The sequence below is a fragment of the Colobus angolensis genome, unplaced genomic scaffold (genome assembly GCF_000951035.1).
Source record: "Colobus angolensis palliatus isolate OR3802 unplaced genomic scaffold, Cang.pa_1.0 Scaffold189, whole genome shotgun sequence".
Lineage (NCBI taxonomy): Eukaryota > Metazoa > Chordata > Mammalia > Primates > Cercopithecidae > Colobus > Colobus angolensis.
In genome coordinates this window covers 3,365,356-3,393,055 of record NW_012115032.1, presented here as the reverse complement: position 1 = coordinate 3,393,055, position 27,700 = coordinate 3,365,356, and the positions used below count along the sequence as shown (strand labels likewise).

General features: G+C 34.1%; 1 protein-coding gene across 4 annotated transcripts in view; it reads right to left on the bottom strand.

Moving 5' to 3' along the window:
* Positions 1-27,700, bottom strand: part of EPHA5 (EPH receptor A5) — a 360,922-nt gene that overhangs the window by 6,615 nt on the left and 326,607 nt on the right. For all 4 annotated transcript variants that reach the window (XM_011940291.1, XM_011940293.1, XM_011940292.1 and 1 more), the window contains 5 exons: positions 27,491-27,552; positions 25,533-25,742; positions 22,058-22,207; positions 10,582-10,775; positions 6,029-6,184 (listed from right to left, as the gene is read on the bottom strand). In XM_011940291.1, coding sequence (XP_011795681.1) covers positions 6,029-6,184; positions 10,582-10,775; positions 22,058-22,207; positions 25,533-25,742; positions 27,491-27,552 — 772 coding nt within the window. The remainder of the gene's footprint in view (positions 1-6,028; positions 6,185-10,581; positions 10,776-22,057; positions 22,208-25,532; positions 25,743-27,490; positions 27,553-27,700) is intronic.

Here is a 27,700-nt window from a genome sequence, read left to right as displayed (position 1 = left end):
TTAGATAATTTAAATTTCTTAGCTATATAACACAGCCAAATGAGTAACCAAGTTAGGGCTAATATCAAGTACCTAACACCCAAGTCTATACTTTTAATTTATCATAATTCTAAGAGATGATTTTGAGTAAAGCACTTCAAACTATATGCAATAATTTATTCATCTGTAAAATGAGAACTCTGTAAATGTAATTTAAAATATCCAAAATTCTAAAAGAAAATATCTAATGAAGGGAACAAAACACATACTTTGCCTGGGGCTATGGTCACCAAATATGACCATGGTAGTTTCTGTTATGCACTAATATTCTCATGCTTCCACAAGTAAATTAATGATTATAAAGAATTACGTAGATTTGGGTATTCATGGGTGTTCACTAGCAAACTGGATCACAGCTAAGAGAAAAAGGATGAACATTTTTTCTTAACCTGAAACCGTCTCTGCTGGCTAATTTAATTAGGACTAGAAACAAAGTTTTAAAATATGTGTTTTATCATATGTTTTATAAACCAATAAGAAATACTAATGAATCCAGATTTAGAAATAAGGTTGTAATAATATATAGGCTTAAAATGCATAAGTCATGATTGCTATGTTAATTATTAGGAATGACTAGGAATGAGCCTTTGAAAATAACCACTACTGTTTATTCTGAATGACTTGAAAGAATTTATAAGTTCTCCTTCAAACATGGAATTTATACATACAATCACAAAATTTAAATTTGAAGTGTGTATGTGTTTCCATATTCCAAATCTTGGTTTTGTCTAAAGGATATCAAATCACTAGCAACTTATTTTTATTTCTAGTGTCTTAACTTGTTATATATTAGATAACAATATAATGTAATCTTCTGGATATGACTTGAGAACAAGAAAGACTCTAGCTCACTCAATGTTTTGGCAGTTTAAATTTTTCTTTCTTTTTTTTTTTTTTTTTTGAGACGGAGTCTCGCTCTGTTGCCCGGGCTGGGGCTGGAGTGCAGTGGCCGGATCTCAGCTCACTGCAAGCTCCGCCTCCCGGGTTCACACCATTCTCCTGCCTCGGGCTCCCAAGTAGCTGGGACTACAGGCGCCCGCCATCTCGCCCAGCTAGTTTTTTGTATTTTTTAGTAGAGACGGGGTTTCACCATCTTAGCCAGGATGGTCTCGATCTCCTGACCTCGTGATCCGCCCGTCTCGGCCTCCCAAAGTGCTGGGATTACAGGCTTGAGCCACCGCGCCCGGCCGGCAGTTTAAATTTTTCATGATAACTATATCATACTAAAGAATTGTGAGGAATTTTATTTGATTAATAAATGTGGGTATCGTTTGTGTTTATAGACAATTAAAATTTGTATTTTGTCAGAACATTTCATACTTACAGATTTCAAGTTAAATTTGTTTGAATTTTAACAGTGAACTAAGGACAAAATTTTATTTCAAGTACAATTTATTATCTGATTATCCATTGAGATGAATGTCAAAGGGCACTTTCTCCTCTTCTTTTAACTTCTCTGTCTTTCCTTTTCATCCCATCCTAAACCCTATCTCCCCAGGGGAGAAATAGAATTATAGAAACAAAACATTGAATTTTACATACTGAATAAATGATGTCTTCTCTCATGACATTCTGTTGTTTTTCTTTAAATCTGACGTGTTATTTGAAAAACTGTCAAACTAAGGTGAAGAGATTTAGAGGACAGGATAACTATCATAATGCATGCAACGTACATATACCTTTATACAATGTGATTTTCAGTGGAAACGTGGAGAGATAAGATTATTTATGCAAGTTAAAATTGTTCTCAGCAACTAAGTAGTTTCTTTGAAATGCATCTTAATATATTTTAATAACACTACAGATGAGAATTAACACCGTATTAGAAGATGTTTAAAGGTTAAATAACTGTTCAAATATTGCTAAATACTTTAAGGTATTTTCTTTTAAGTAGTTTAATCTCACATTTCTTGTTTCCAGTAATTCCCATTTTACTGTCTAAATCACATATTAAATTCTCAACTTAGCATTAATTACATAAATTTCATGGAAATAAAAATAATAATGATACCGCTACCCTATGTACAATAATTTTTGAAAAATAATTTGGAAATGGTAGAAGATACGCATTTTTTAATTTTATTTTTCTAAGTAGAAAATGTTACAGCTACACAACGTCTTAAGTGTGTTCCCATTATAAGTATTACACAAATTTTATCATGATCATGTATAATCTTAAGTAATATTGAAGATCAATTCTAGCGATACCGAATTACATTTTGATATAGGCTTATGAATCTAAACATGATGAGACTAGCATTGTTACATAAAAGATAGTTTGGATTTTGTTGACAAAATTGATTGCTTTTAGAAAAGCTCCAAATGTTATGAACTGTCATTGTTGGGTTTACATTTCAGTATTTTTTCAAACATTATTCAATAGTATTAAACAATGGAAAAGCACTGATATTAATGATGCTAAAATGGCAGAATAACAAATAGAATAACAAAAAGTATATAGTTCATGTTATAATCAACTCTTAATTATTCAGGCTTACATTAATTTATTTACAGATGATTCATTCTCTTGCTCATTCTTCTCCCTTATACTTTACACGCCTTTTAGCCATATCAGCCATATCACTGGTACTTAGCCCCAACCAACATTGGCTGGATAGGAGAAGGGAGAAGATAGATTAATGAATATTCCCTAAACTTCAATATTTATTGCTTTTGTCAGAGTTTTATCATGCAGTTGTATGTTTGTCCTTTTCTTTTTGTTAACTTTGCAGAACCCTAGCAATCAATGATATAGATATTGTACGAGATAAATATATTACATTTGGCAAAAAGAGATCTAACTATGGTCTGTTAATGGTTCTCAATGGATGAGGCTAGAATACAGAGGACAGTAGGTACTCCTATGTGTACTTTAAGTGCATAATAAATCATGCGTAATGACTTATTGATAAGTGAATAAATCTATTTGTATTAATCTGTAAAGATTTTGGCTCTGTATTTTTAGAACTTTCATTTTATTAGTTTAAGACTCTATTCCAGTAACTGCTGATAACAGGAACCTCTTCAGCTGACACACAATTGGTGTAATATTTAAATTTATTGGATTTTCCTCCTTTTCTGAATAACCAAAGGTTGACAGTACTGATCTGAAAAGAAGTTTAAAAAGTAGCTGTGATTCTGTCCTTAACTGAAATGTTTGGATTCAATTTTCAACTCTTCTCATTCTCACAATTATCCCTATCGACAATAATCCACTGCACTTACACAAGATGAGATGGTTTGCACCATTATTGCCACAATTGTTTTCATATGAATACTGAACACAGAATAGCAAGGTTTAGGCACAAAGAGTAGCAGACAAACACATCTAAGATTGAAAGCCACTTTCATGAATATGCTTTGACTCTAAGACCTCCACATTCTTCATTACCTTTCAATATTTAGCTATACATGCACGTACTGGCAACAATCCACATACAAGTGAAGTGATGGAGATTTTTAACCAAAGTATGTAGTTCTGAAAATTGTATATTTATTGCTTTTTACTAAGCCCACTTTGAAAACAAATTTGATGTCACAAATTACAATGTAGTTTTTAAATATGGTAGTTGGACTATTTGCTTTATATGAATTGATTTTCACATTTTTCCTAAGTATTTACAACAGTTATGAATGTATTCTTCCATTCTCAACTTCTATTATCTTCTGACAATAACTCTAAAAATTATATTTTATTATTTTATTATACAGCCTTCATAAAATTAATATGGGGTAAAGACTATGTGTGAAAAATCAGTATCAAGGTGTTTTGAGAACTGGTCTTTTTCTTTTGCTGATAATCCTATCTCCTTTGCCACTAGTCCTTAGCAATGACTGACTTTTTTTTTGGAAGAGAGTAGGCAAAATGAACAGATGAACTTTTTTTAAAAAAATTTTTGACCAAACAAGTAACTGATTACTTGAGTGACTTAATGTTTTGATAAATGCTTTTACAGTTGAAAAACATATAGTTGAAAGCAGAGGAAACAAGGGGGCATGTAGTTAAATTTAAAGTGCCTGGGCTCTCCCAAAAAAAACAGCTTTCTTGGAGTTAGGATCTGTGGGCCCAATTCCTGGTAAGAAATGTATTAATGATTATGACCCCTGAGAATTTGGAGCAGTTACCATAGTGAGACCAATATTTTCTGAATGGGAAAATGCTGGTAAGTCTCCCAATGTAACTTTACTCTTCTGGTCAGAGTAAATGAATTAAAAGACAAAATGTTTGAATAAAGGCAATACAGCAAGAAGCAAGAAGCTGGAGAAGAATTATTATGATAAGACATAAGAGGTTATTAGTGCTTGAAAGAAAACAAAAACTAAAGAACATTTGGGGATAAAGGAGCAGATAGGAAAGAAACAGAAAAAAAAGGAATAAGAAAAATGTGAAATTATAATGCTAAAATATTCAACATATTATAGTATTTTGGGACCCCAAAGATATAAGTAAAACACAAGTAACTAATGCAAAAACTATAATTTGTGATTATAACTATTTTTTGAAGGAAGAAGCAAAAATGTAGTAGATGTAACTATGTACAGAAAATGTGCTATTTTAATAAAAAGGAGACATTGTTTAATGCAAATAATTTTATTATATATTTACAAGTAATCCGACATTGGGTAGAAGAAATACCTACAATATCATTTTAATATAAAATGACAAATGACTTTAATAAATTAAAATGACCATTTTTACTGAAAAATTAAATAGCAATCATGTAAAAATAGTTTTAAATTATCAGTAAATTTTTCAGTATACTACTTTAAATATAGCACAAATGGGTTCCTTGAGTGTCCAAAGAAATAATGGACAAAGCATATGTGTCATCAAGTAGATATGATTTGGCGGACCATGAGAATGAGATTCAGTAAATTAAGAAAGGAAACTGAGTGGCTGGTTTCAGGTCCTTTTAGTTATCGGTATGAAGAAAGAAAATGTTGAGAATGAGATATTAATTGGTGATAAATGGTGGTACCCTGTTACCTTTTGTGGTGAGGAGCAGTGAATTCAATGAATCAAAGAATGCCAGAGTAATAGAGATGGTGAATGAGAACTCCTCAATGATCATATCATGTGTCGAAATGAAATAACAACTATGGTTTAGTGCTTCACAATATTCTACCATTTCCTAAACCTTACAGTATTTTAACCTTTGAATTGGCAGGTAATTTGAAGTTAGTTATCATTGTATTCACAGGCTAAAACATTAATGTTAATGTAATCTAGATGGAACCACCATAAAGACAGTTAATTTTCACAAATAACAATTAGGCTAAAACAACCACATGTACAGAGTATATAATAAAATACAAACAACTTACAACCTTAAAGAATTTAATATTTAACTTTAGTGATTTTTATTTAATAAGATTTGATAAATTTTATCTTAAACGTGCAAACAGAAAACGGCACAATTGGTTCCACTGAGATTGTACCAAATAACAAATCAGAGGCAGGATCTGACACGTCCTTAGATTGCAAGAATGTAAGGTGCACCACTTAGAAATTAAATGAGATCCTGCCAGGGAAGCTTTGTTTAAGCTGTTGTTACCTTGGTATTCATCGTAGAGAGCCGAAATGTACAAATATGTTTGGTCCTTATGTAGGACTAGCCACACCAGTTGTGCTTACAGTTTATTTTGTTTGGTATTTACATTCATATAACATAGATACCAGTATAAAAAACTTGTCAAGAAAACATCTTTTCCACAACACAAAACACCAGTATTTTGCCAAGGAGCTGTTATTCCAATTATTCAAGTATGTCAATGTTGTTTGTTTGAAGTAAACAAGCAAAGATACTGGCCACACGTAGCATTAACCATGCAGTTGTTAACAATACAGGCTAAAGATGATGAGGCTTCTTTGAGAGCTGCCACACATCCACAAAGGTTAACTGATTTCCCTTGACCTCATCCAAATTGGTTTTTGAACAATTTTTCTTGCCCCAGCAATTATGTAAAAATTATCAGAAAAATTACTCACTCCAAGGTCACCTGAGCCACAGCGTCCATTGAACTGTATCCATTTTCCATGAAAATCTCTGTATACCGGCCCATCTTGATTGCCTCTAACCATTCACCTACTGATCTGTAGGTCCCAGATCCTAGTGGGCTATGTTCTGCCAATAAATTAGATACTCTAAAACACACAAAACATAAATATTAAAAGTAACAATTTAATTCTTTCATAGCAAAGTTTACTATAATGTTAACTCATATTCAATGGATCTTTGAGTCTGTAAGTATATTTATAGAGGAGAAATACGCAAATGCTAACATGGAAGAAAATAATTTAAAATACAGGAGAACACAAAATCAGTCTACTCAGATTATTTTATCCATAATTAATGAGGACTTAACATGAGGACTTACTAATAAGTAAATTTTATGTAAGACAAAACAATAGCTACAAATTTTATTGAGTACTAATAGATGAACCCAGAGAATTTTTAGGATAATAAAACCACTCTGTATAATGGTATAATGGTGGACAGATTTGTCTAAATCTGTAAAATGTACAACACCAACAGTGAATTCCAACGTAAACTATGGGCCTTGGCTGACAATTATGTGGAAAAACAGATTCATCAATGGTAGTAAATGTGTCATTCTGGTGGTTGATGCTGGTAATGGGGTGGGGGAAGGCTACATAATGTGTAGCGTAATGGATACGCAGGAGATCTCTGCACCTTCTACTCAATTTTGCTATAAACATAATATTCCTCTAAAAATCTGTCTACTAAAAACTTGCCATGTAGTGATTTAGATATACTACTCTTTGTTTATGAAGATAAGAAAAATGCTACCCAGTATAGAAACGTGGGATAATTTGTGCAAAGCCGATCAATTATAGACTTGCTAGAGGAACTTATGCTCATTTAAGTAAATTTATCTGGAAGTTAAGAAACTATTTATTCTTTATTTTATGCTCTTACATAGAGTGCTTCTTAATTCACCTAGGAGTGGTAGAACATGAAAAACAAAATGTAACCCCAAATACAAAACAAAACTTAATAGAATCAACTAAATCAATAGACACTTTTAATGACACTACATTCATACTCTTTCGCCAATAATAATAATGATATAATGACGATGATGACTTTTAGAAATGCATCTTAAGGAAATAATCAGAAAAAATGACAAAAGGGAACTAAGCATTAAAAATAATTTACATGCCTATCATGTAAATTTACATCATTTACATGTGAAATTTACTTAAGTAAATTGCAACTATAAGAAAAAGGACACACATACTTTTCTCTGTACTTAAGTTCTCTCCATTTTCTCACATTCCATTTACACTTGCACGTAGTTTCTTCAAAACCAATTTTATAAAAATGACTCTAGTTGAGATGGACAAAGATCTCTCTTTTGCCAAAATCTGTGAGCACTTTTCAAAGTACAAATTGACCGACCTCTTGGAAACATTCAACCAACACCACTACCACCTCCCACCTCACTCTTGAAATCCTACTCTGTCTCAACATTGTTTAAATCACAATTGTGTGCGTCTGTGTGTGCGCGCGCACGTGCGTGGTGTGTGTGTGTGTACGCGCTGCTGGATTCTCCTCAATATCCTTTGCCTGCTAGTCTTTTGTTGTTGTTGTTGTTTTCCTGACTTTAAAACTCGAAGGGAGTCAGGATGTGGCCCTACATTTTTCTACGCAGGCTATAACTCCACTATAGATAATTTTACTCACTTTCATGTCTTTAAAAAGTATCTGTTTTTAAAATATTTTTATTTCCAGACTAAGATTCTTCTGTATCCATATGCCTATTTTGTGCCTCCATATTTCTCAGAGAAATATGGCCCCAGGTCCAAGACCACACTCCTCATCTTCTCCACATCTGTGTGCTCCTGAAGTCCTCCCCATTATAGTATGATGCAACAGTCCACCTCTTCTCTGTCCTCATTTTTCTCAAAACCTATCATTGTGCATACCATTTATTCAACTTCCAATATATTGTACAGCCAACCACTTCTCTCCCATTCAATATTAATATCACCTTATTTCAAGATATCATCATATCTCACCTGCACAATCAATCTAACCTTCTAGTATTCATCTTGAATTCAATTCTCACTCTCCACTCCAAAACCAAATACACAATTGGTTTTGAAGTTTTTATTTTGTTCAGCGTCTCTCTCCCAACAGTGCATTGGCTCCTAAAGGCAAATACTTAGGTCTATTTGCTTAATGTTGTATCCTCAGCCGGTAGCCCACAGCATGACACAGAGTATAAAGGTAAATAGATGTTGGATGAATAAACGAATACGTTATAGTGATTTTTAGCCATCAGACGTGAATTGTTAGAAAGAGAATTGCAGAAAGAAACAGCTGGAAAGTAAGATCTTGAAGTTGAAATGATGAAAGAATTGCAATTTTGATAATAGCAAGGTCTAGAATATCAGCATGGAAAGGAGAGTACAAGGTAGATTTGAGAATAAAATCATTGAGGGAGAAAAATTCAAGACATTTAGAGATACTGGAATATCATCTACATGGTTACTGAAGTCATCAAATCTTGTGACATAAGTAAGGATGGAGAAAGGGCGAGACAATGGACCAGGAACTAACAATTTCTAGAGTCAGGATATGCAGATGACTGAATAAAGGAAAGGTAATGAGTGGTAAATTTGGTCTTAAAACAAAACCTGTTTAAACAAAACCTAGAAAGCTGAATCCTTTATATTGCATACAATGAAATAAAATTATTTAGAAAAATTTAAATGCTCTCAAGCTATAATAATGATGCCTATCTAAATTAAATAATTTAGAACATTAAGTATTTTTTTACTCCTTTCATATGTCCATTTCTGACAATGTAATATAATTCAAACAGGTAGATGAGAGAAAGTCTTAATATTTTTTGTGACAATAAGCAATTGAAAAGCAGATATTTAGGGAACAACATACGGAATAACTGCTAAGAAGATACATTCTCCATTTGCTACCACAGGAAGTTAATGATGCTTTAACAGTGTGAAAATTCATTCATCATTTGTATTTAAAATGACTTTTCATCTAGTAAACAAATGTTGTGTCAGAATCATAGAACTTTTCTAACTTTATTAACACACTGTTTCTCATTTAGTCCATGCTAATAGGCAGCCAATTTAGTTACTAACATAACACTTTCTTGTGAAAATAGACAGCTGTCTCAAACATAGTGAAAATAACAGTCTGGTAAATTTTCTAGTACAGAATCAAACTGATTTATTTTTTGAGAAGATAATTCTGTTTTTCAGATAAAGAAAAAGGCATGCTTTTCAAATATGAAACATTTAAATGCATTCCTGTGCTATTCAGAAAAGTAAAAAATATGCTCATTTACTCACACAAATTTTCTCCACGAGATTACTCCTTTATCAGTTTTAAATCTCATTCAAACTACACACTAAATAATTAACCAAAAATCTGTCTGCAACTGGATGAGAGCAAAAGGGTTGAAAAGACATTGGAATATTTCACATCCAAGCATCCAAGCCTTTTTGTAAAGAGTGCCCCATTGCTAAACCTTTGCTCTGCTCTCACAATCATGCTGCATAATCTAGAGATTGTGCAGGTTCCTGTTTTTCTTCCTGAGGCATGACAGGGGTCACAAGACGGGTTTAGGTAAGGTACACTCATGTTGCAAAGCCTGTTGTGAAACCTGTCGCAATATGATTAACTGCCTTTGTTCTGCTTCTGTAAGACTGCTTTCCCGCCTTGAGGGTTGCGAAAACAAGCCCTGCCCTTGCCCTGCAAGCCCCTGATAAACGTCATCAGGATTTCAAAAGCTAACTGAAATACCAGAAATGGCGGGAACCAACCATAATCCACCTAATCGCCTTGTTCAAATATCAGCCAATCATATATCGGATTTGTATAATGACTCTGTGACTGTGTACCCTAGACTATATAACACTGTCTTGAGCCCAGTTAGGGAGCTCTCCCGCTCGGCTCGGTTCACGGGTGTGTGAGAGTTCCAGGTTCGAACCTGCAATAAAGATCCTCGCTGTTTGGCTTTGACTCCAGGCTCTGGTGGTCTTCTCAGGGGAATAAACGGTCTGGGCATAACAGGGTCCCTAAAATTGTCAATGTTTCTAAAATATGAACACTAAAATATATTCTAAAGAAATCAGAGTAATTATTGTTAGATATCTCAGGTTTAAAATATATCAGTGCTTAATTGGCTTTTTCTTATGTTATAATCTTATATTTCTCATCCTCGCCTATCCTCCAAAGTGCATGAAAATACACACATTTAACTTTTTTTTTTTTTTAATGCTAACTGAACATGGCTACAGTTCATTTTACGGAAACCTGGCATTTTACACTATTAGATTAGGTATAGGTGATTTAAAATATAATTTAGTCACATATTTCATTCACTGTAAGAGAGTAACGTGAAAAAATATATCCAAATAAATTAGTGTCACATAGATTCATAGAGTAATGTCTATACAAAAATGATTTAATTGATAAAATATTTGTGACATCAATCTGTATTAGCTACATTCTGGAAAATCATTTGGATCTGGCCTTGTACCTGCATGATGCATTAACCAGTGTCTTCAGACTACTTGGGTTACGTATCAGCTTGTCTAACATGTTGACTATTTCATCAAACTTGGGTCTGCTATTTCGGTCTTTCTGCCAGCAATCCAGCATTAATTGGTAGAGAGCAGCAGGACAATCCATGGGGCTTGGCAGACGATAGCCTTCCTCTACTGCTTTAATCACCTGCATAAAGCAAAACAGAATCAGTCCCCTAACACCACAAATTTAGTATAGAATAGCTTAAAAAATGTCCCACTGTCCAACTTTTATCCTTACTCTTGCAATGACAACTAGCATTACTGTCTTTAAAATCCACGGCTATTTCCATTTGCTACAAAATACAACATAAAATAAATATACTATGATAATATAAAAAAGATAGGCTTTCTTCACATATTATAAATAAAATAAATGGTAATTATTTTTCTTAAAATCTTGGTGAAGGGTGATTTGTAAAATTAATTGACGTAAAATATACAGTTCATGTTTTATTTATCCTTGAACTCCAGAATCAAATAGAGATTAAATTTTCTAGTGATTTTTCTGAAAAGTTAATGTCTTTTTAATGAAAAAATATGTGCACAGCCACATTTTTAAAGTAATAGAACTGCAATTTTACTTCAAAAGAGACTTTTGGATGGTAAATGATGGATAAGTCAAAGGCTAAATTAGCATAACTGTCTCATGTATCATTTAATAATGTCAAGGTCTGACTGTTTATTATCATCTGCTGATTTCTGTCAGGAATCTGGAATGACTGTCTAGTAGCACAAGAGTTATAAATATCCTTGATTTTAAATGTAACCACACATAAGAGTATCAGCCTAACTGTGAGGTAATTTTATCAAAAACATTTGTGATATTGCTGCCCCCATCAAAATACCTAACTTAAGAAGAAATTTGTTTATGTTACCAAACACAGAAATACAGGTTTACTTTATTACTAAAATTCAAATATTTGAGTGTTACTAAAACAAATATTAATGAACATATTTCTCAATATCTTATTTTGCATATTTAACAATTAGTCTTAATTACATTTTCTCACAAAGAATTCAGAATTGATTTGATAAGTTGAAAAAAATGATTAGAATGGGAACTTTACAAAGATGATTTTAATTTTTTTCTTTTTTTGTTGGCACATATTAATTGTACATATTTATGGAATACAGAATGATCTTTCAACACATGTATAAAATATATAATGATCGAATCATGGCAATGAGCATACCAATTACTTCAAACATTTATTACCTTTGTTGTGAACATTCAAAATCCTCTCTACTAAGCTCGTGGAAAATACACAAGAAGTTATTGATAACCGTATTCACCCCCAGTGCTGCAGAACACAAGAACTTATTCCTTCTACCTGGCTGTTATTTCGTATCCCTTTACCAGCATCTCCGCCTCCTCCCTTCCCCTTCCCCTTCCTGGTCTCTGATATCCACATTCTACCCTTCTACTTCCATATACTTATTTTGTTTTCAAAGACAATTTTTAAGCATTGGAAAGAAAACATGCTCCTTATGATAAAGAAAATGACACCTGACCCAGTGCAGTGTCGGATGGAAAGAAGATTAAATGGTAGATTTAAAAGACATAGGAGTAAAGAGGAGAGGAAAGTAGTTAAAACCAAGCAAATTCAAGGCTATCATATTGAATGGTAATTTCTGTTAACTTTAGGCAAGCACATTTCTGAGGGTAGAAAATGTTGTCAGATACAATTTGGGACTTCTTTCATTCGAAGTGAGTAGGGGACACCCAGATGGCAATTTGCAGGAATCTGGCTAGAGCATAGGAGATAGCCGGACTGATAATACAAAAGTAAGGGCCATCAGCACTTGGCCACAGCTTGAAGTCAATGTAGTTTATATCCCCCCTGGAAAAGCATATAATAAAGGTTCCGAGAAATACCAAAAGTTAAATGCAGGCAGAGAAATAAAAAGTACTCAAGGACTCCAAAATTAAATGATCAGATAAATTTAATAACTTTGAGCAAAAGACCTAAGAGCAGCCTACTACTTCAGTTAATTTACCTCAAAAACAATTTAGTAATTATAAGACAAACTCCAGGAGATAATGTTTTCAGTAATTTTAACATAGCTTATTAAAATTTATACATATTGAGAAATAAAATAATAAAACAACAGATAAATGAGAAACATACTGGCAAAAAATTTAAGAAAGAAATAAAAGTGCTAAATAAGTCTTGAAAAAATATTTAGTCTGACTGGTGATCAAATAAAGGAATATTTTTAAAAATTATTATTTGTACGCAGATTGATTGAAGTTTATTTATTTGTTTGCTGATTATAAGATTTTCCATTCCTGATAAGGATGGTTTTTATTCCCTTTAATAGCATATATGTGTCAAAATAAAGCATCCTAATATAAATAGCTTAAGTCAAGTAATATATTTGCTATGCAGTGAGAATAGTAATTCTTATTTACTCAAAACATGATTTATTTCATAATTTGCACTTTCTCCAAAGCTGCTACCAATTAATTTGATTTTTTCCTTTGGCACCTATTTTTTTTTTTAAATAATCCTTCCTCCCCTAAGCACAACAATACAGATGTTTAGTTTAAACACTTTAATAAGTTATTTGACCTGTGAAGTTATTTCTAGAATTTATTTCTTAATCAGTGTTATTTTTGGGTAAATTTATATTTAGAAATACAATTCTCTGTCTCTATATCAACTTAGAACTGGGTCCAGGTAAATTAGATCATCAAATGTAATTCTAAATTAGTTGTTAGAATTTATTTTAAAAATAGATTTGAAACTATAACTTCACATTTTATATTTAGAAGTTTCCTTTTTTTATTATTTTTAATGTTTATTTTTTACAGGTTTAGGGGGAAATAGATAGCATTAGTACTCTGGTAGGTTGCAAAATGATGGAAATCTACCAAAATTGACCACAGTGCAATTTAGGTGTTCATGTTCCCGTACAACTTAGAACATATAACCAAATGAGTTCTAATCTTCCTCGTTACTATTAGATTTGTTGATACAGATGGCTGAGATGGACAAAGTAAAGACAATTAGAATTTTTACAGGCAAGCTGGCATCATTTCAGATGTGCTATATCTGAAATAGTATAATATGCTATGCATTTTCTTGGCATTAACATGTAAATTGATGGTCTGAACACGATACTGCCTCTCTTTCTAATTCCTAAAAACATAACTCAGCCCCCTATATGGTATTATTCATCTGATGGCAGGGTGGCTCTCTGAGCTCCTTCTATCACATAAGTGTCATTGAGTTTCCATTTTTAGGTGTATATACCTATTGTGGGCATGGTTGCTTTTCCTGCCCACAGACCCTCAGCCAGCAATAGGAGTTCTGAAAGCCTTTATTCACAAAAACAGAATCCCACACAGTGTATCACCCAACCAGAGTATGCCTTTTGCAATAAAGAATGTATGAGAGTATCACAAATAGTGAAGTCCTCACCTACTATCATAGATACGTTCTGAAAACTGTGATTTTCAGTGAAACAAAGTATAATGAAACCAATTTTACTATAAGCTACTTGATATAAACACGAGCTAAGTTCCTAGGGCATATTTCTGGTTACAAAAACATAACTAAACTTCTAATAAAGACCCAAAACACCTCTAATATTAAACTTGGAAATAAATGTGAGCTATGCATATGTTTAAGAAAAAGTGACAAAAGCAAGTAAGATAATTACTTATTTGCTTATTCCAGTTTAAGGCCACAGGTGGCTGGAGCCTATCCCAGCAGCTCAGGGAACAAGGTGGGAACCAACCTTGACCCGGACATCATCTCTTTGCAAGACACGCTCACACTCACACCCACACTCACTTGGATGGGGACCATGTAGACACACCAATTCACCTTCTACATCTTTGATTATGGAAGGAAACCCACACAGACAAGAGGAGAACCTGCATGCTCCACACAGACAGTGCCCCTGGCTGTGTGTTGTTATATTTGTTTTTCTTATCAATATTATAACAAAGTGATGTTGAACAAAATGATGTTATTCCAAGTACTTTTGTACTTCATGAAGTGCTGATAAATTTGTAACAACTCACTCTCCCTGGGGGAGGACAAATTTGTAATATTTGTATCATGACATGGTGTAAATACTCTCTCCATGCCAATTGTAATCTACTAACATGGTCTCATCCAAGTAGAAATATTCTAAAAATATGCTAGCTGGTACAAACTTGTTGGAGCACACCAGCACACATAGCTCATCATCCAGAAGCAACAAGACACAGCTTAAACACCAACATGGAGACAAGATTCTGAAAGTATGGGTGACATTCTTCATGTTGCAGTATATATATTGTCAGAGACTTCAATGTTGTGCTCCATTCCCAGTGACTCTTGCCAGAAAACACAAGACTCCATTGAACTAATAGTTACGAATTACTCATGCAAAGAGATCAAAAGAGGAGTTACCATAATGGCAAGGATAATTGATATCGAGCATCAGGAAGAAGTTGGACTTCTTTCTCACAATTGGGACAGGGAGAAATATGTGTGAAACCCCTAAGAATGAGGAATTAGATCGGATCACCAGTTAAACCACCATGACCTGTCAAGATCATAGTGAGGGGAATTCAGGCTGGATAGCGGAGGATGGGGAGGATAGAGACCAGGTGAGGTTCTACGATCAACTATAGATACAGGCTGCAGTTCCTCTAGTAACCTTCCTCTTCTGAATTCTTTTCTTAGGAGAAAGTGCCCACAGAACCATGAAACAGATGCTCTCTGAACCTGTGTGAAGTAGGTGTGTCATGGTGAGAGAATAGAGTATGGCGACCATAAACATTTGTCTCTAGGCTTTTCACATGCAGAGATAGTAATTGGCCAACAACCCTAGCTGCTGTGCTCTAAAGCCCTTCATCACACGTACACTGCATAAAGCTTACTTTATGCACGTTGCTTCCAGGCAATTATGGAGCATGGCAAGGATAATAAGATTCCTTTAAAATGGCATTTCTCCTCCTTCGCTTGCACCCAATCATCTTTCCTTCCTTCCATCTCTACTGTACCTAGGGACATACCTGTGTCACTGTCTGACATCTCTCCCAGCTTCCCTTCATCCCTCCTCGATTTTTCTTAGGAACATTTTTCTTAATATCTAGTTATTTCCTGTTGACATAGGCTTCTTGGAGGGCCTGAATTAGCCTATGGATTATGTCAGTCATAGTCATGCAGACTGTTTGTGATTATCTAAACTAATTCTTATTACAAATCTACAAGATAAAAATTATTATACACATTTCACAGATGAAACACCTCAGGTTTCAAATAATTAGAAGGTTTAAGAAATTGCCCATCTTTAACAGCTAAGAAGTGGGGGCGGCAGGATTCACAAATTAAATATTTTTCTCATGGAAACCTGTGGTCTTTCCATCTTGGTGCTGAGTCACACCACTGAAATTAGAAATGATCATCACTACACTTCAACAACACCAAATAAAATAATTTGAGAGAGGTATGAATGTCACCCTATAGAATCATATTTATTTGTACCATAAATAGATATATATTTACATATTATATATTTACATTTATTTAAATTATTGTATATAAATGCTATATATATCTCTCTCCAGAATTAAAATGAGCTATTTTGGAAGATAGTGCATTCTTCATCACAGGAGATGTGAAAATGTAGGCTTGAAAACTGACTGAGTGGCAGGAAGATGAGGAAGATTATACGGAGAATTCAAGCAACAGCCGTGTGTTTCCATGAATTAAGTTCTATCTAGGACTTGAGTACCTATGTTGCTAGGCATTTACTTGAAATTTCACATATAGGAGCTGTTACTACGAGATATGAAGCTCCCTGCAAATGACTAGTGTTTACAAATGTATTTCTGGAAGTAAACCCAGATGACATAGAAATAATTTCAGATATATCAGTTTTATTCTAAAATTTATTTCCCATTTTCAATAGTTATTAAAGATATATTGAGTATGTTTTTTCCTTAGTGCATCAATATTAGATCAGTAGACTTCCAGAGATTAAAGACATCTTAGAAATCTTCTATTGAAGCCTATTATCTTAGAAATCTTCGATTGAAGCCCTTTATAATCGTTGAAACTGACCAAGAGTTGTAGAATCCAAGATAACTGGCTTTAAGTCCAAGATTTGTTGTTGTTGTTGTTGTTGTTAAACAGCCAGTTACAGAAATTTTGAGCTGAAGAACTGATAATTTTTTATGTGTCACTTTTTCAAAAGTATAACAATTTTCATGAGGATACTAGTTCCTAAAATAATTACTTACATCCGAGGGGGGCATTATCCTTAAAAGATGAACATTCTTTGGTCAAAGACACTCATTTTAGATTATATAGCAATGAGGCTAAGGAGTTGAATAATTTACTTACTGTAAAATCTTAGTAATTTGCAGTATTTGGATAGGAATTATATTCCTCATACTCCTTCTTTAGTTAATTACAACATGCTGACTCTTTGTTTTAGCAAGAAATATGCCAATAATATACATATTCCTTATATGTTTATGTATATTGCTTATACACATATCATTTATACTGCAGATATATGTATATCTGGCACATCAGAAAAGAAATAAAGAATAGAAGGAGGAAGAGAGGCACACCCAGCACAAAGCTAGTTGATCTTTTCTGGAGTCAAATAGTCTTTTTTCTTTACAAGTAAGATCTGGTCCAACAGAAGTAGCGATAAAACAACTGGATTAAAACTAGCCAGAGAAAGAAAGCATAGAACCTAACTTCTTAAAATCAAAAAGGGCAAAAATACTTCTAATACAAGAAGATTGAAAAACAGATTAATTAAATTAGTTTTAAAAATATTGTGGAATCTATGTACTTAGTAGAATCTATACAGTCATACACTCTGAAATAAATATAAGAGAAAGAACTTGCATTAAAAATAAAAAATGCAACAAAATGAAATCTTTAGTTTTTATTTTAGCTTCTGAAAAATGTTGACATTTAAAGTATTTACTATCAATAAATAGGCTTCTACTGACTACCTGATATTATCTTAGCTTCTGAGCATGAATCAGAGTTCATGGTCTGGTATTTACCTAAAATCACCTTAGTCGTTCTAGTTTATTTTTATTCTGCTGCATTCTGTCCTCCTGACACAGAGGAAGTTCTCCTCTGTGAGATTTAGATTATCCTGCATGTCTTGGTAATGTAACATTTTCACGGTGGCAAAGCCCTTTAAGAATCAGACAGCATCTAGAATGTGGAGATTATGGAATATGTCATTTGAAATTGCCAAATCAATACTTCTACTTTGTTTTTTGAGAATTTTTCTCCAAAAAAAATTTAGTGATTGTGATCATTAAATATAGTTGATTTGTCATGTTTCTCGGATACAAAATTTGGACAGAAATTGGTGCTGTATCTGAAAACTGAAATGTCACTGATGAACTGGCTGAGAAAGTAACAATGCATGCATTAGACATTGTATATAGACAGATATTTTAGAAAGATGTTTATTTGTATGATCATTTTCTGTAAACCTCATTTAAATCCTGAGAAAACCAAGTAGAAACCAAAATATTAGGTTTTTTTTCTTTCTTAAAACTTCCTGAAATGTTACATAGGCAATTTCTTGTATTTTTCTAAATAATTTGAAATAAAGTTATCTGAAAGAGTATCAAGACACTCAAATAGCTGAAATCAGGAAAAAAAATGAAAGGCAAAAGGAAAAATAAAAATCACAAAGAAAACTCTAAGAGAGTACAAATAGATGATACTATAATGTTAAAGAAGAGATTAAGCATTAGATAAATGAACTTTTATTCACTTATCTATGCAACTTTATAGTGCCCACCCACAAAGAGTAGTGTCATCGACTCAGCACTTTGATTATGGGATTGGCCAGTGAGATTTTAGTAGACACGTTGCAGGCTGAGATGTAATTGGGCTCCTTCTTACCCTTCAGCCATTTTTCAAATGAAATTAGGTTTGGGCTAGCTGCTGGTCTCAGGAGGAAAATAAGAGACTTGTGGAGGAGGGCCAAGGCATAATAATACAGACCCACTGGCCCCCAGGAACATAAGAAAGCCTAGTTAAGATCAGCACAGTTATGAACATTCATCTAGCACCAGTGTTTGCACCAGTGTATACTTGTGTCTGTGACAGATACAACTGTATTAGGCATAATTCCTGATAACGTGGATGATCTGCTGCACAGCTGGGAAAGACTAATAATTCTGAGTGACAGGATCAGAATTCAAAATATCTCAAGTGTGAGTAGAAGTTAACCAGGCAAATAAGGGATGAATGTTTCCCTTGAGTGAAGTAGACACATGGTAGAAACTAGCATATCGAGGCTCGCTGCCAGGATGGATTAAAATACTTTCACAAAATTTAAAGGGAAGAATGGCATTGCAATGAGCTTTAGATAAGTTAGAAATGAAACCACGCAGTGTTCTGCAGGACATGTTAGCATTTGGCATTTATCTGCAGAATAGAAAGGAGTAAATGGGTCTGGTCTTAGTCTAGACTAAGATCAAGATCAATCCAGAGTAATCATATATTGAACTGTATATTGAATTGAACATGTTATATTTTATATTAAATTAGAAAGCTGATGTAGGACTATTGGTTAGAAATGAAAGGGAGGTAGGACACATTGATTCAACTGGAGACAGTGTGGTGCTTAGATACAAAAATTTTTTAGAACCAGATTGAAATTTCTGGTATCACTTTCATTATTTCTGTGATGATAAATAAGTCATTTAACATAGCCAAGCTTCAGTTTCTTAATTGTAAAACACTAATAATAATAGCACCCCTCTGACACAAGGTTGTTAAATATAAGTATAAATACATGTAATAGGGATTTAATGATATCGTTTTGCCATGGTCCTGCCCCTAAAATCATAAAGCTGAAGACAATATATACCATTTTCTCAGATTTAGAGAAATGCCAGTCAGTGCTCCCCTCCCCAAGCCAAGTAAGCAGGGCATAAAGAAAACCAACTTTAGCAATTTTAAGTGACTATAAGAAGGGGAGACTCATTGCCATCCAGTTTGCTTGCTGAGAAACAGAAATCCATAACTCCAATTTGCTGTTTCGATCAAAGAAGAATGCTATGAAATCATGGTAAAGCTGATGTGTGACCCTGGATTTTCTTCTGCGGAAATTTGAAGAAGGCCGGCTGGAGCAACCTGCAATAGATGTTTGCAAAGAGAAGGCACTGCTAGTGCATCCAATAAGAATGTTTTTCTCTTCAATAACGTGGACACAGAGCCAGAACAGTAAGAGACTGTGAGGCAAGGAACAGACAGCAAGTGAGAGGAACTATGGAAAGTCGGAGGACATCCTCCTCCTCTAGGGACCTTGCAGACAAAAGGGCTTCATGAAGGGTCTTTGGAAGAACTCAGACAGATAACTCACTTGAGAACTGATGCCTGGGCAATTTGTCTCACAGGAGACATCAATATCCTCACATTATGGTAGCAATCATGCCCCTTCTTTTCTTTCTTTCTTTTTTTTTTCTAATTTGTGTTTCTTTCATTGAAAAAGTTAAACATTTTTTCATACATTTATTGGCCATCTGCATTCCATCCAATATATCTTGCCAAATCTTATGCTTTGCCTATTGTTTCTATTTTTCTTAATGCTTTATTAAGTCTCATTGTATAAGTACACTACATTTTTGTTTATAATGCAGTATTGAAAATATTTTCTCAGTCTAAATTTGTATTTCTTTCTTTTTGTTGTGCATTTTTCAACACAGAAATTTATAATCTTGTTAGTGAAAACTATCCAACTCTTTTCTTAAATGGCTCAAGGATTTTTCCTGTTTTTAAAGAAAAGCTAAATATAATCAAATTGTTTCTTCTATCATTTTATATTCTGATTTTAACACTTTGACATTTCAATATTCCAATATTTTATATATACATAGTGTGAAGTTGTGGTTTCATTTTCTTTTTTTTATTATTATTATACTTTAAGTTTTAGGACTTCATGACTAAGACACTAAAAAGCAATGGCAACAAAAGCCAAAATAGACAAATGGGATCTAATTAAACTAAAGAGCTTCTACAAAACAAAATAAACTACCATCAGAGTGAACAGGCAACCTATAGAATGGGAGAAAAGTTTTTGCAATCTACCCATCTGACAAAGGGCTAATATCCAGAATCTACAAAGAACTCAAACAAATTTACTAGAAAAAAATCAACCCCATCAAAAAGTGGGCAAAGGATATGAACAGATGCTTCCCAAAAGAAGACATTTATTCCCCTTCTTTTCTACCTTTCCACCCAGACCAATCCTGAAGAATCGTGATACAGACTTTGGCAGAGGAGGAGGGGCAAATATCTGACCATACTTGTTTCACACTGTAGGTACCTATGGTTAGGCTAGGCATCCAGTTGTGGAAAACACTTTGAAATGAATATGGGATTCACTTTTTGGTTAAATTAGAATTTTTGGGCTGGAAAGTTAGTGTTAATTACCGGCATTGTTGTTGCAACAAAATTCAGCTGGAGAGCTATATAGTATCTGTCTAACCAACCCTGAAGGCATGAGAGAGGGAGGTTTTATGGAGCATGGATGACAGAAATAATGGGAGGGAAAAAAGTGTTTCAAATAAGCACATTATTAAATTAAAACTATTCAATATACCACCTTTACAAAGAAGTAATAAAATAGTTGGTAAAGCACTTCAGACAGTGTATGTCACATGGTAAGGGCTTAATAAATGTTAGCTACTTTTATAATTGTTGTTCCTCAAAAGAAAAAATATGAAATTTCCATATGATCCAAAACAGAAAGGGCTGTATTGATCAGTAATGATGGAAAATTACAAAGGGAAAGATTAAAGAGCCATATGTCAGGCATCACATAATAAACGTTGTGAATTTGAACAGAAGATTCTTTCATAGTTCCTTTAATTTTACGATTCTATTCTTGTAAGTATGAATTATTTTTCCATTGTAGGGAAAATTTGGTTCTTCTTTCAAGTTAAATAAACAATACAACTCTTCTTACATTTTTTTAATTTAAAGAAATGTAGACTATTCCTTTTTATCCTCTAAGAGCATCCACTATTAAATCAATATCATTCATCCTTTTGGCTTGGAGTATTAGCTGCCTTTATCAAATGCAAATCATAAAAACTTGCCTGTCAGTATTCATTCTTTGATGGCTCTTTCTTTATCTTTGAAAATGATACTGACATGAATTGAGTGAAACATCACTACAGTACAGCTAAAACTGACTGGCAAGGGACTGAGTTTGTATGTAACTGTAACTTACTTTCCTTTGTACTAACTCATTTTGAGCTCCTGCATAAAGGATATTTCAACAACACAAAATAGATCAGAGAGTAAGCAAAGTATTTCATTTTCTTAAGCAACTGTCACTTTCAGAAATGAAAAATATTGTAAGTGTCTTGACTCAGAGAACAAAGCATTTCATTGTCAAGTCGAGAAAGAGTAGTTCCATACTCACATCTTGATTGGTCATCTCCCAGTAGGGTCTCTCTCCATAAGAAACAACTTCCCACATTACTATTCCATAACTCCAGACATCACTGGCAGAAGTAAACTTTCGGAAAGCTATTGCTTCTGGGGCAGTCCATCTGATTGGAATTTTTCCTCCCTAAAATTGAAAACGATTTTAAAAACTTCCCACATACTTCAAATGTATCTAGGGACAGTGTTGCCTCACTGAAAAGATCTAGACAGAGATGTAGCATTTTTAAGTGAATCTGTTTGACAGCACACAGTCTCTTTTCACTAACTACAGTTAGTAGTTAGACTAACTACTAATTGGCTGTCTAGAAGGTTTCTAGTTTAAATTCTGTGTGACTACTGAATTACGTACAGAAACCACATCTCAATTACAGTCTTCAGTATGGCAGCTCTAAGTAAGGGAAAGCAGGCAGTCAAACAAACCAATAAGGTATACTCTCATGACTTCCTAACAGAGAGTAAAGGACTCAAATTCCCTGAGTGCTTTGTTTCTTTAATACAGAAACTGTAAGTGGAAATTACAGGTTCATGAATGTGACCCTGAGCTGTTTAGCAGTTAATAAGACAAGCATGAACACTGGAGATATATATATAATTTTTATTTGTTTGTTTGTTTTGTTTTTCAGACAGGGTCTCGCTCTGTCTCCTAGGCTGGAGTGCAGTGGTGAGATCTCCACTCATCACAAACCCCACCTCCAAGATTCAAGTGATTCTCATACCTCAGTCTCCCGAGTAGCTGGGACTACAGGCGTCCACTATCATGCCTGGCTAATTTTTGTATTTTTAATAGAGACAGGGCTTCACCACTTTGGCTAGGCTACTCTCGAACTCCTGACCTCAAGCGATTCACCCACCTCAGCCTCCCAAAGTGCTGGGATTACAGGCGTGAGCTAGTGGGCCCAGCCTAGCATTGGATATAATGAAACAAGGTTACGCTTTCCCTTGATGTTGTGTTATTTCTTTTAGACTTGCTTTTCTCTTTTTCTCCCTTGTCTTATTTTTGTTTTTCTTTGGTTCAGCTGTTAAGAGGAGGGTGCCTTGTTTGACTCAACCAAATTAAAAATTATTGAAATTGGATTGGGGGAAAATCTTACCACATTATCAAGTTTTTTTCTTTTTTTTGCATAAAAGTTGATTTGGTAGACTTTCCCTTAATTCATACAATAAGCAGTTTTACATCATGCCTCTTTCAGGGTGAAATTATTATTCTCTTAACTTTTTTTTTTTTTTGAAACGGAGTTTCGTTCTGTCGCCTAAGCTGTAGTGCTGTGGCATGATCTCAGCTCACTGCAAGCTCTGCCTCCCGGGTTCACGCCATTCTCCTGCCTCAGCCTCCCAAGTAGCTGAGACTACAGGTGCCTGCCATCACGACCGGCTAATTTTTTTTTTTTTTTTGGTATTTTTAGTAGAGACGGGGTTTCACCATGTTAGCCGGGATGGTCTTGATCTCCTGACCTCGTGGTCCGCCCACCTCAGCCTCCGAAAGTGCCAGGATTACAGGCGTGAGTCACTGTGCCTGGCCCCATACATTTCATCTACCATCAAATATGTATTGAAAGAGAAATAGGTGAAAATTTTCAATATTTTATTGTAAAAAGACTAAGATATGCCTTCCCATTTTGCAGGAAGGGAAAGATTTAATTTACACTTCAAAGGAAAAAAATAGGGCTTAAATTGATGTTTATGAACCAAAGTTTCAATATATATATAAGGAAATAACAGTTTGGGATCATACTAAAAATTATTTTGGGAACTGAAGTTAGGTTTGAATTATTTGCTCTTTAGATAATGTGGTAACATCATTTGAAGAAGACTTACCTGAAATTTATTCTCATTCATTAAATATTCATAGGCAAGATAGCATTATGAGTCCTAGCTATGCATAGATATTCTATAATGTCTTATTAATATTCTTTTATAATTGTCATTTGTTGATTATGTTAAACCTTAGCCCATACTTTTTCTCCTGGTACTCTGATCATCCTTGGTGTCATCAATAAATCTGAAGTTCCTTATCTTCTCATCTCTCGGTATATAGATTTTTCACAGGTTTCCACTATACCCCATTTCAGAGGAATAAGCCTTGAAGGTTTCAGGTTCTCTGTCTCTCACTTTACTCTGTAGCATAACACACTAACACAAATCTTGAAAAATCTACTTTTTGCACTTAATTAAGACAACAACCAATCCCACTGGCAATGGATATTTGTATAACCTCAATCTTGCTCAGGCCAAATTTATTAAAGGTAACTCTGTTCCCAAGAGGATTCTTAATCAAGCTTTCATGTAATACAAATAATGACAATGATAGGTCTGGAAGAGGAAAGATATCCCCCCAAACGCTTTATTGATTAAGCTGACCACTGGAAGTCTTTGTTTGCTTTGACAAGTTACTTTTGCCCTTCAGCAAAGTACAAATCCCCATGAATCACAAAGCAAAAAGGTTTTTATAAAACCCTTATAATCTGAAAATAACTTATTGTTAGACTATTAGTGGATGCAATTTTTTAAAAGTTGAATTAAATAAGAAAACATGTATATTACTTTGAGAATGAGAGATATCAAGTTGTATAGAGAAAAGGAAACAATGACAAATCTCTACCTTCACAAGGGTCTTAGACATTGAGGATAATCAACTTGATGACACTGAACGTATTTATAATTAAGCAAATACTGTTTATCATAAGGAATTCAAAATCAAGAAGTATGACATTATAGATCACCCATAAGATTCTGTTGTAGCAATATCCACAGTTTTTCACGGAAAAAAATGTAAATTATATACCATATCAATACAGCAAACAATTACTTTGATAGAAAAGAGGGTTGACTTATATGAAATATGACAATATGAGTTAGTGATCAATTTTCCATAGTGTAGACTTAACAGTTTTTAACTAGATATTACAATACCTCCAGGAAATCAAAACTTTTGGAAGGAATAGCTCTTTTTTTCCCCACAATGTAGATCCTTAAAAGGTGGGAACTAGATATTCATTTTACAAGTAAGGACAGTATAATGCAGAGAGCTTAAAATACCCAATAATACTATACATGTTTACATATTCATATATATGTATGTATACACAGACATACACACACTATATATGTAAAACCTTTAATGTAGGAGATTCTGTATTTAACTCTTTACTTTTAAATTTAAGATGATTATTCTTACATACTGTATCCATTTTGAAGTAAGATTTTTTATTTTTAGCATCTCCAGAAAAAATGAATTATTGAGACTCAGATATTCTAAAGTTAATATTTAAATTTGCTGATATATAAAAGGAAGAATTTTTTGACTTTTGATTTTCTCTCTTCCTCTCCCTATCTCTCTCTCTCTCTCTCTCTCTGTTGCAGGAATGTTCTTTTAGATATTTCTTTTAGAATCTTTAAAAATTAAATGTCTCTGGTCTACTGTTTCAGAAATGCACTCTATTAGATCTTACCCTCGTCGTGTAGGCTGCCTCGGGATCATCTTCCAGTACCCGAGAAAGTCCAAAGTCAGACACTTTGCACACAAGGTTACTGTTGATTAAGATGTTTCTAGCAGCAAGGTCTCTATGCACATAACCCATGTCAGAAAGATACTTCATTCCTGCAGCAATACCTCTCAGCATGCCAACAAGTTGAATCACAGTGAACTGCCCATCGTTTTTCTGTAAAGACAATGTAGAAATATTAGTCTAACAACACCAATCACTTGGGGAAAATATGAGAGGTCTGTATTCAATCCCCCAAACTGATAATATCAATCACTAAAATTCATATGCAATTTCTTTCTGAAGGAGAGTGGAAAATGGTAGGAAGTATATGGTTAACTTGGTAATGTTTATTTTTCCTCTGCTTGGATAAAGCAGATAAAGGTTTTGAAAACCCTGGCCAAAAATCTTGTGTGGTTGCCTTTTTCTGCGTCGTAACTCCTTTATTCTCAGTCATCAGAAGGGTTTGTTCACACTCCAACCTAGTATCTACCTTGGGTCAACACTGTACTATTTTTTATTTATTTATTTTTTTTTTTTGAGACGGAGTCTTGCTCTGTCGCCCGGACTGGAGTGCAGTGGCCGGATCTCAGCTCACTGCAAGCTCCGCCTCCCGGGTTTACGCCATTTTCCTGCCTCAGCCTCCCGAGTAGCTGGGACTACAGGCGCCCGCCACCTCGCCCGGCTAGTTTTTTGTATTTTTTAGTAGAGAAGGGGTTTCGTCGTGTTAGCCAGGATGGTCTCGATCTCCTGACCTCGTGATCCACCCGTCTCCGCCTCCCAAAGTGCTGGGATTACAGGCTTGAGCCACCGCGCCCGGCCAACACTGTACTATTTTGAGGTGATTTAAAAGAAGCTAGCTGGATAGACATATTAAGGTAAAGAATAAATGGACAGAGAAGATAAGGGAGTTTCTGCAACAGCAGATGGGAGACAGGTGATTGAGCAGTGATCAGGATAATATTAGCAATTTTTGGAAGTTCGTCATCTTTGTCAAGGGCACTGAAATTATTTCAGTTACATAAACTCAGAAGGCTCAACGGATGGCTATTTTAAAATAAAGGAATGATGCGACTCTAAGAGACCAGAGTACTTAAAGGTATGGTTAGAAAATTTGATAAAATAATTTGGCAGGGTCTGCCAATAGGAAGAAAAATTTGGCTTTTCAGTGGATCATTATCAAATTCATGGCATAGGTTCTTCTTACAATTGTTATCAATGCCATTGTGCTATCACTTTTTCCCACCAATGGTAATGAGCACTATATTAATATTACAAACTGCCAACTTACATGTTTAATCAGGCCTGCAAATATGTTACATTGTCTAACACAAGCTATTTACTAATAAAGTGGGTTGTCGATATTTAAAATGTAGAGATTCGCACACAAAAGAAAAAACCCTCCCCTGAAACGCTGCTGATCTGATAATATTAGCTATTGTCAATTACCACATGACCTCTGCTGGTGCAAGTAGTGACTGGTCTTTAGGTGGATTAGGAGCACTTATAGGCTCCAACTTGACCCCTCTATTAATGACTTGCTTGAGCTATTTACACGGTTTCTCACTCTACCTGATAAACTATGAGAAAATCGAATACTTGTAAGACCTTATTTTTTCCTTTTTTCCCTTTTTACATTTCTTTTTTAAATTTTTTCTGTTCCTCCCTTCTTGCCTTTCACTTCACTGCATTTTTTTTTTTTTCACAAATTAAAACATGCTTAAATAACACTTTAGGGGCATATAATTTGGATTTGTGTGAGTTTTCTGAAACAAATCATTGTTCATTTTGGAGTATAATTATTGTGGCTCCATACATCTCCATTCTATTAAAAATTTAAGCTTTAAAGTGGCCCAATTTCAACTTGAACGTCACAGTCAATATATAAATAACACCTTGAATAACTAAATTATTCCAAATCCTACCTTTAAAAATGTATCTAAAGAGCCATTCTCCATATACTCTGTCACTATCATCACTGGTTTACCTGAAAAGAAAACAGAGTGATATAACCTGCTGCTCTTCGATTTTGCATTCTCATCTGGCAAAAGCTTACCCAGAAGTTTTTATGAGTGTCCAAATTTTGTATATATATACATATATATAATGTATATATATAATGCGTGTGTGTGTGT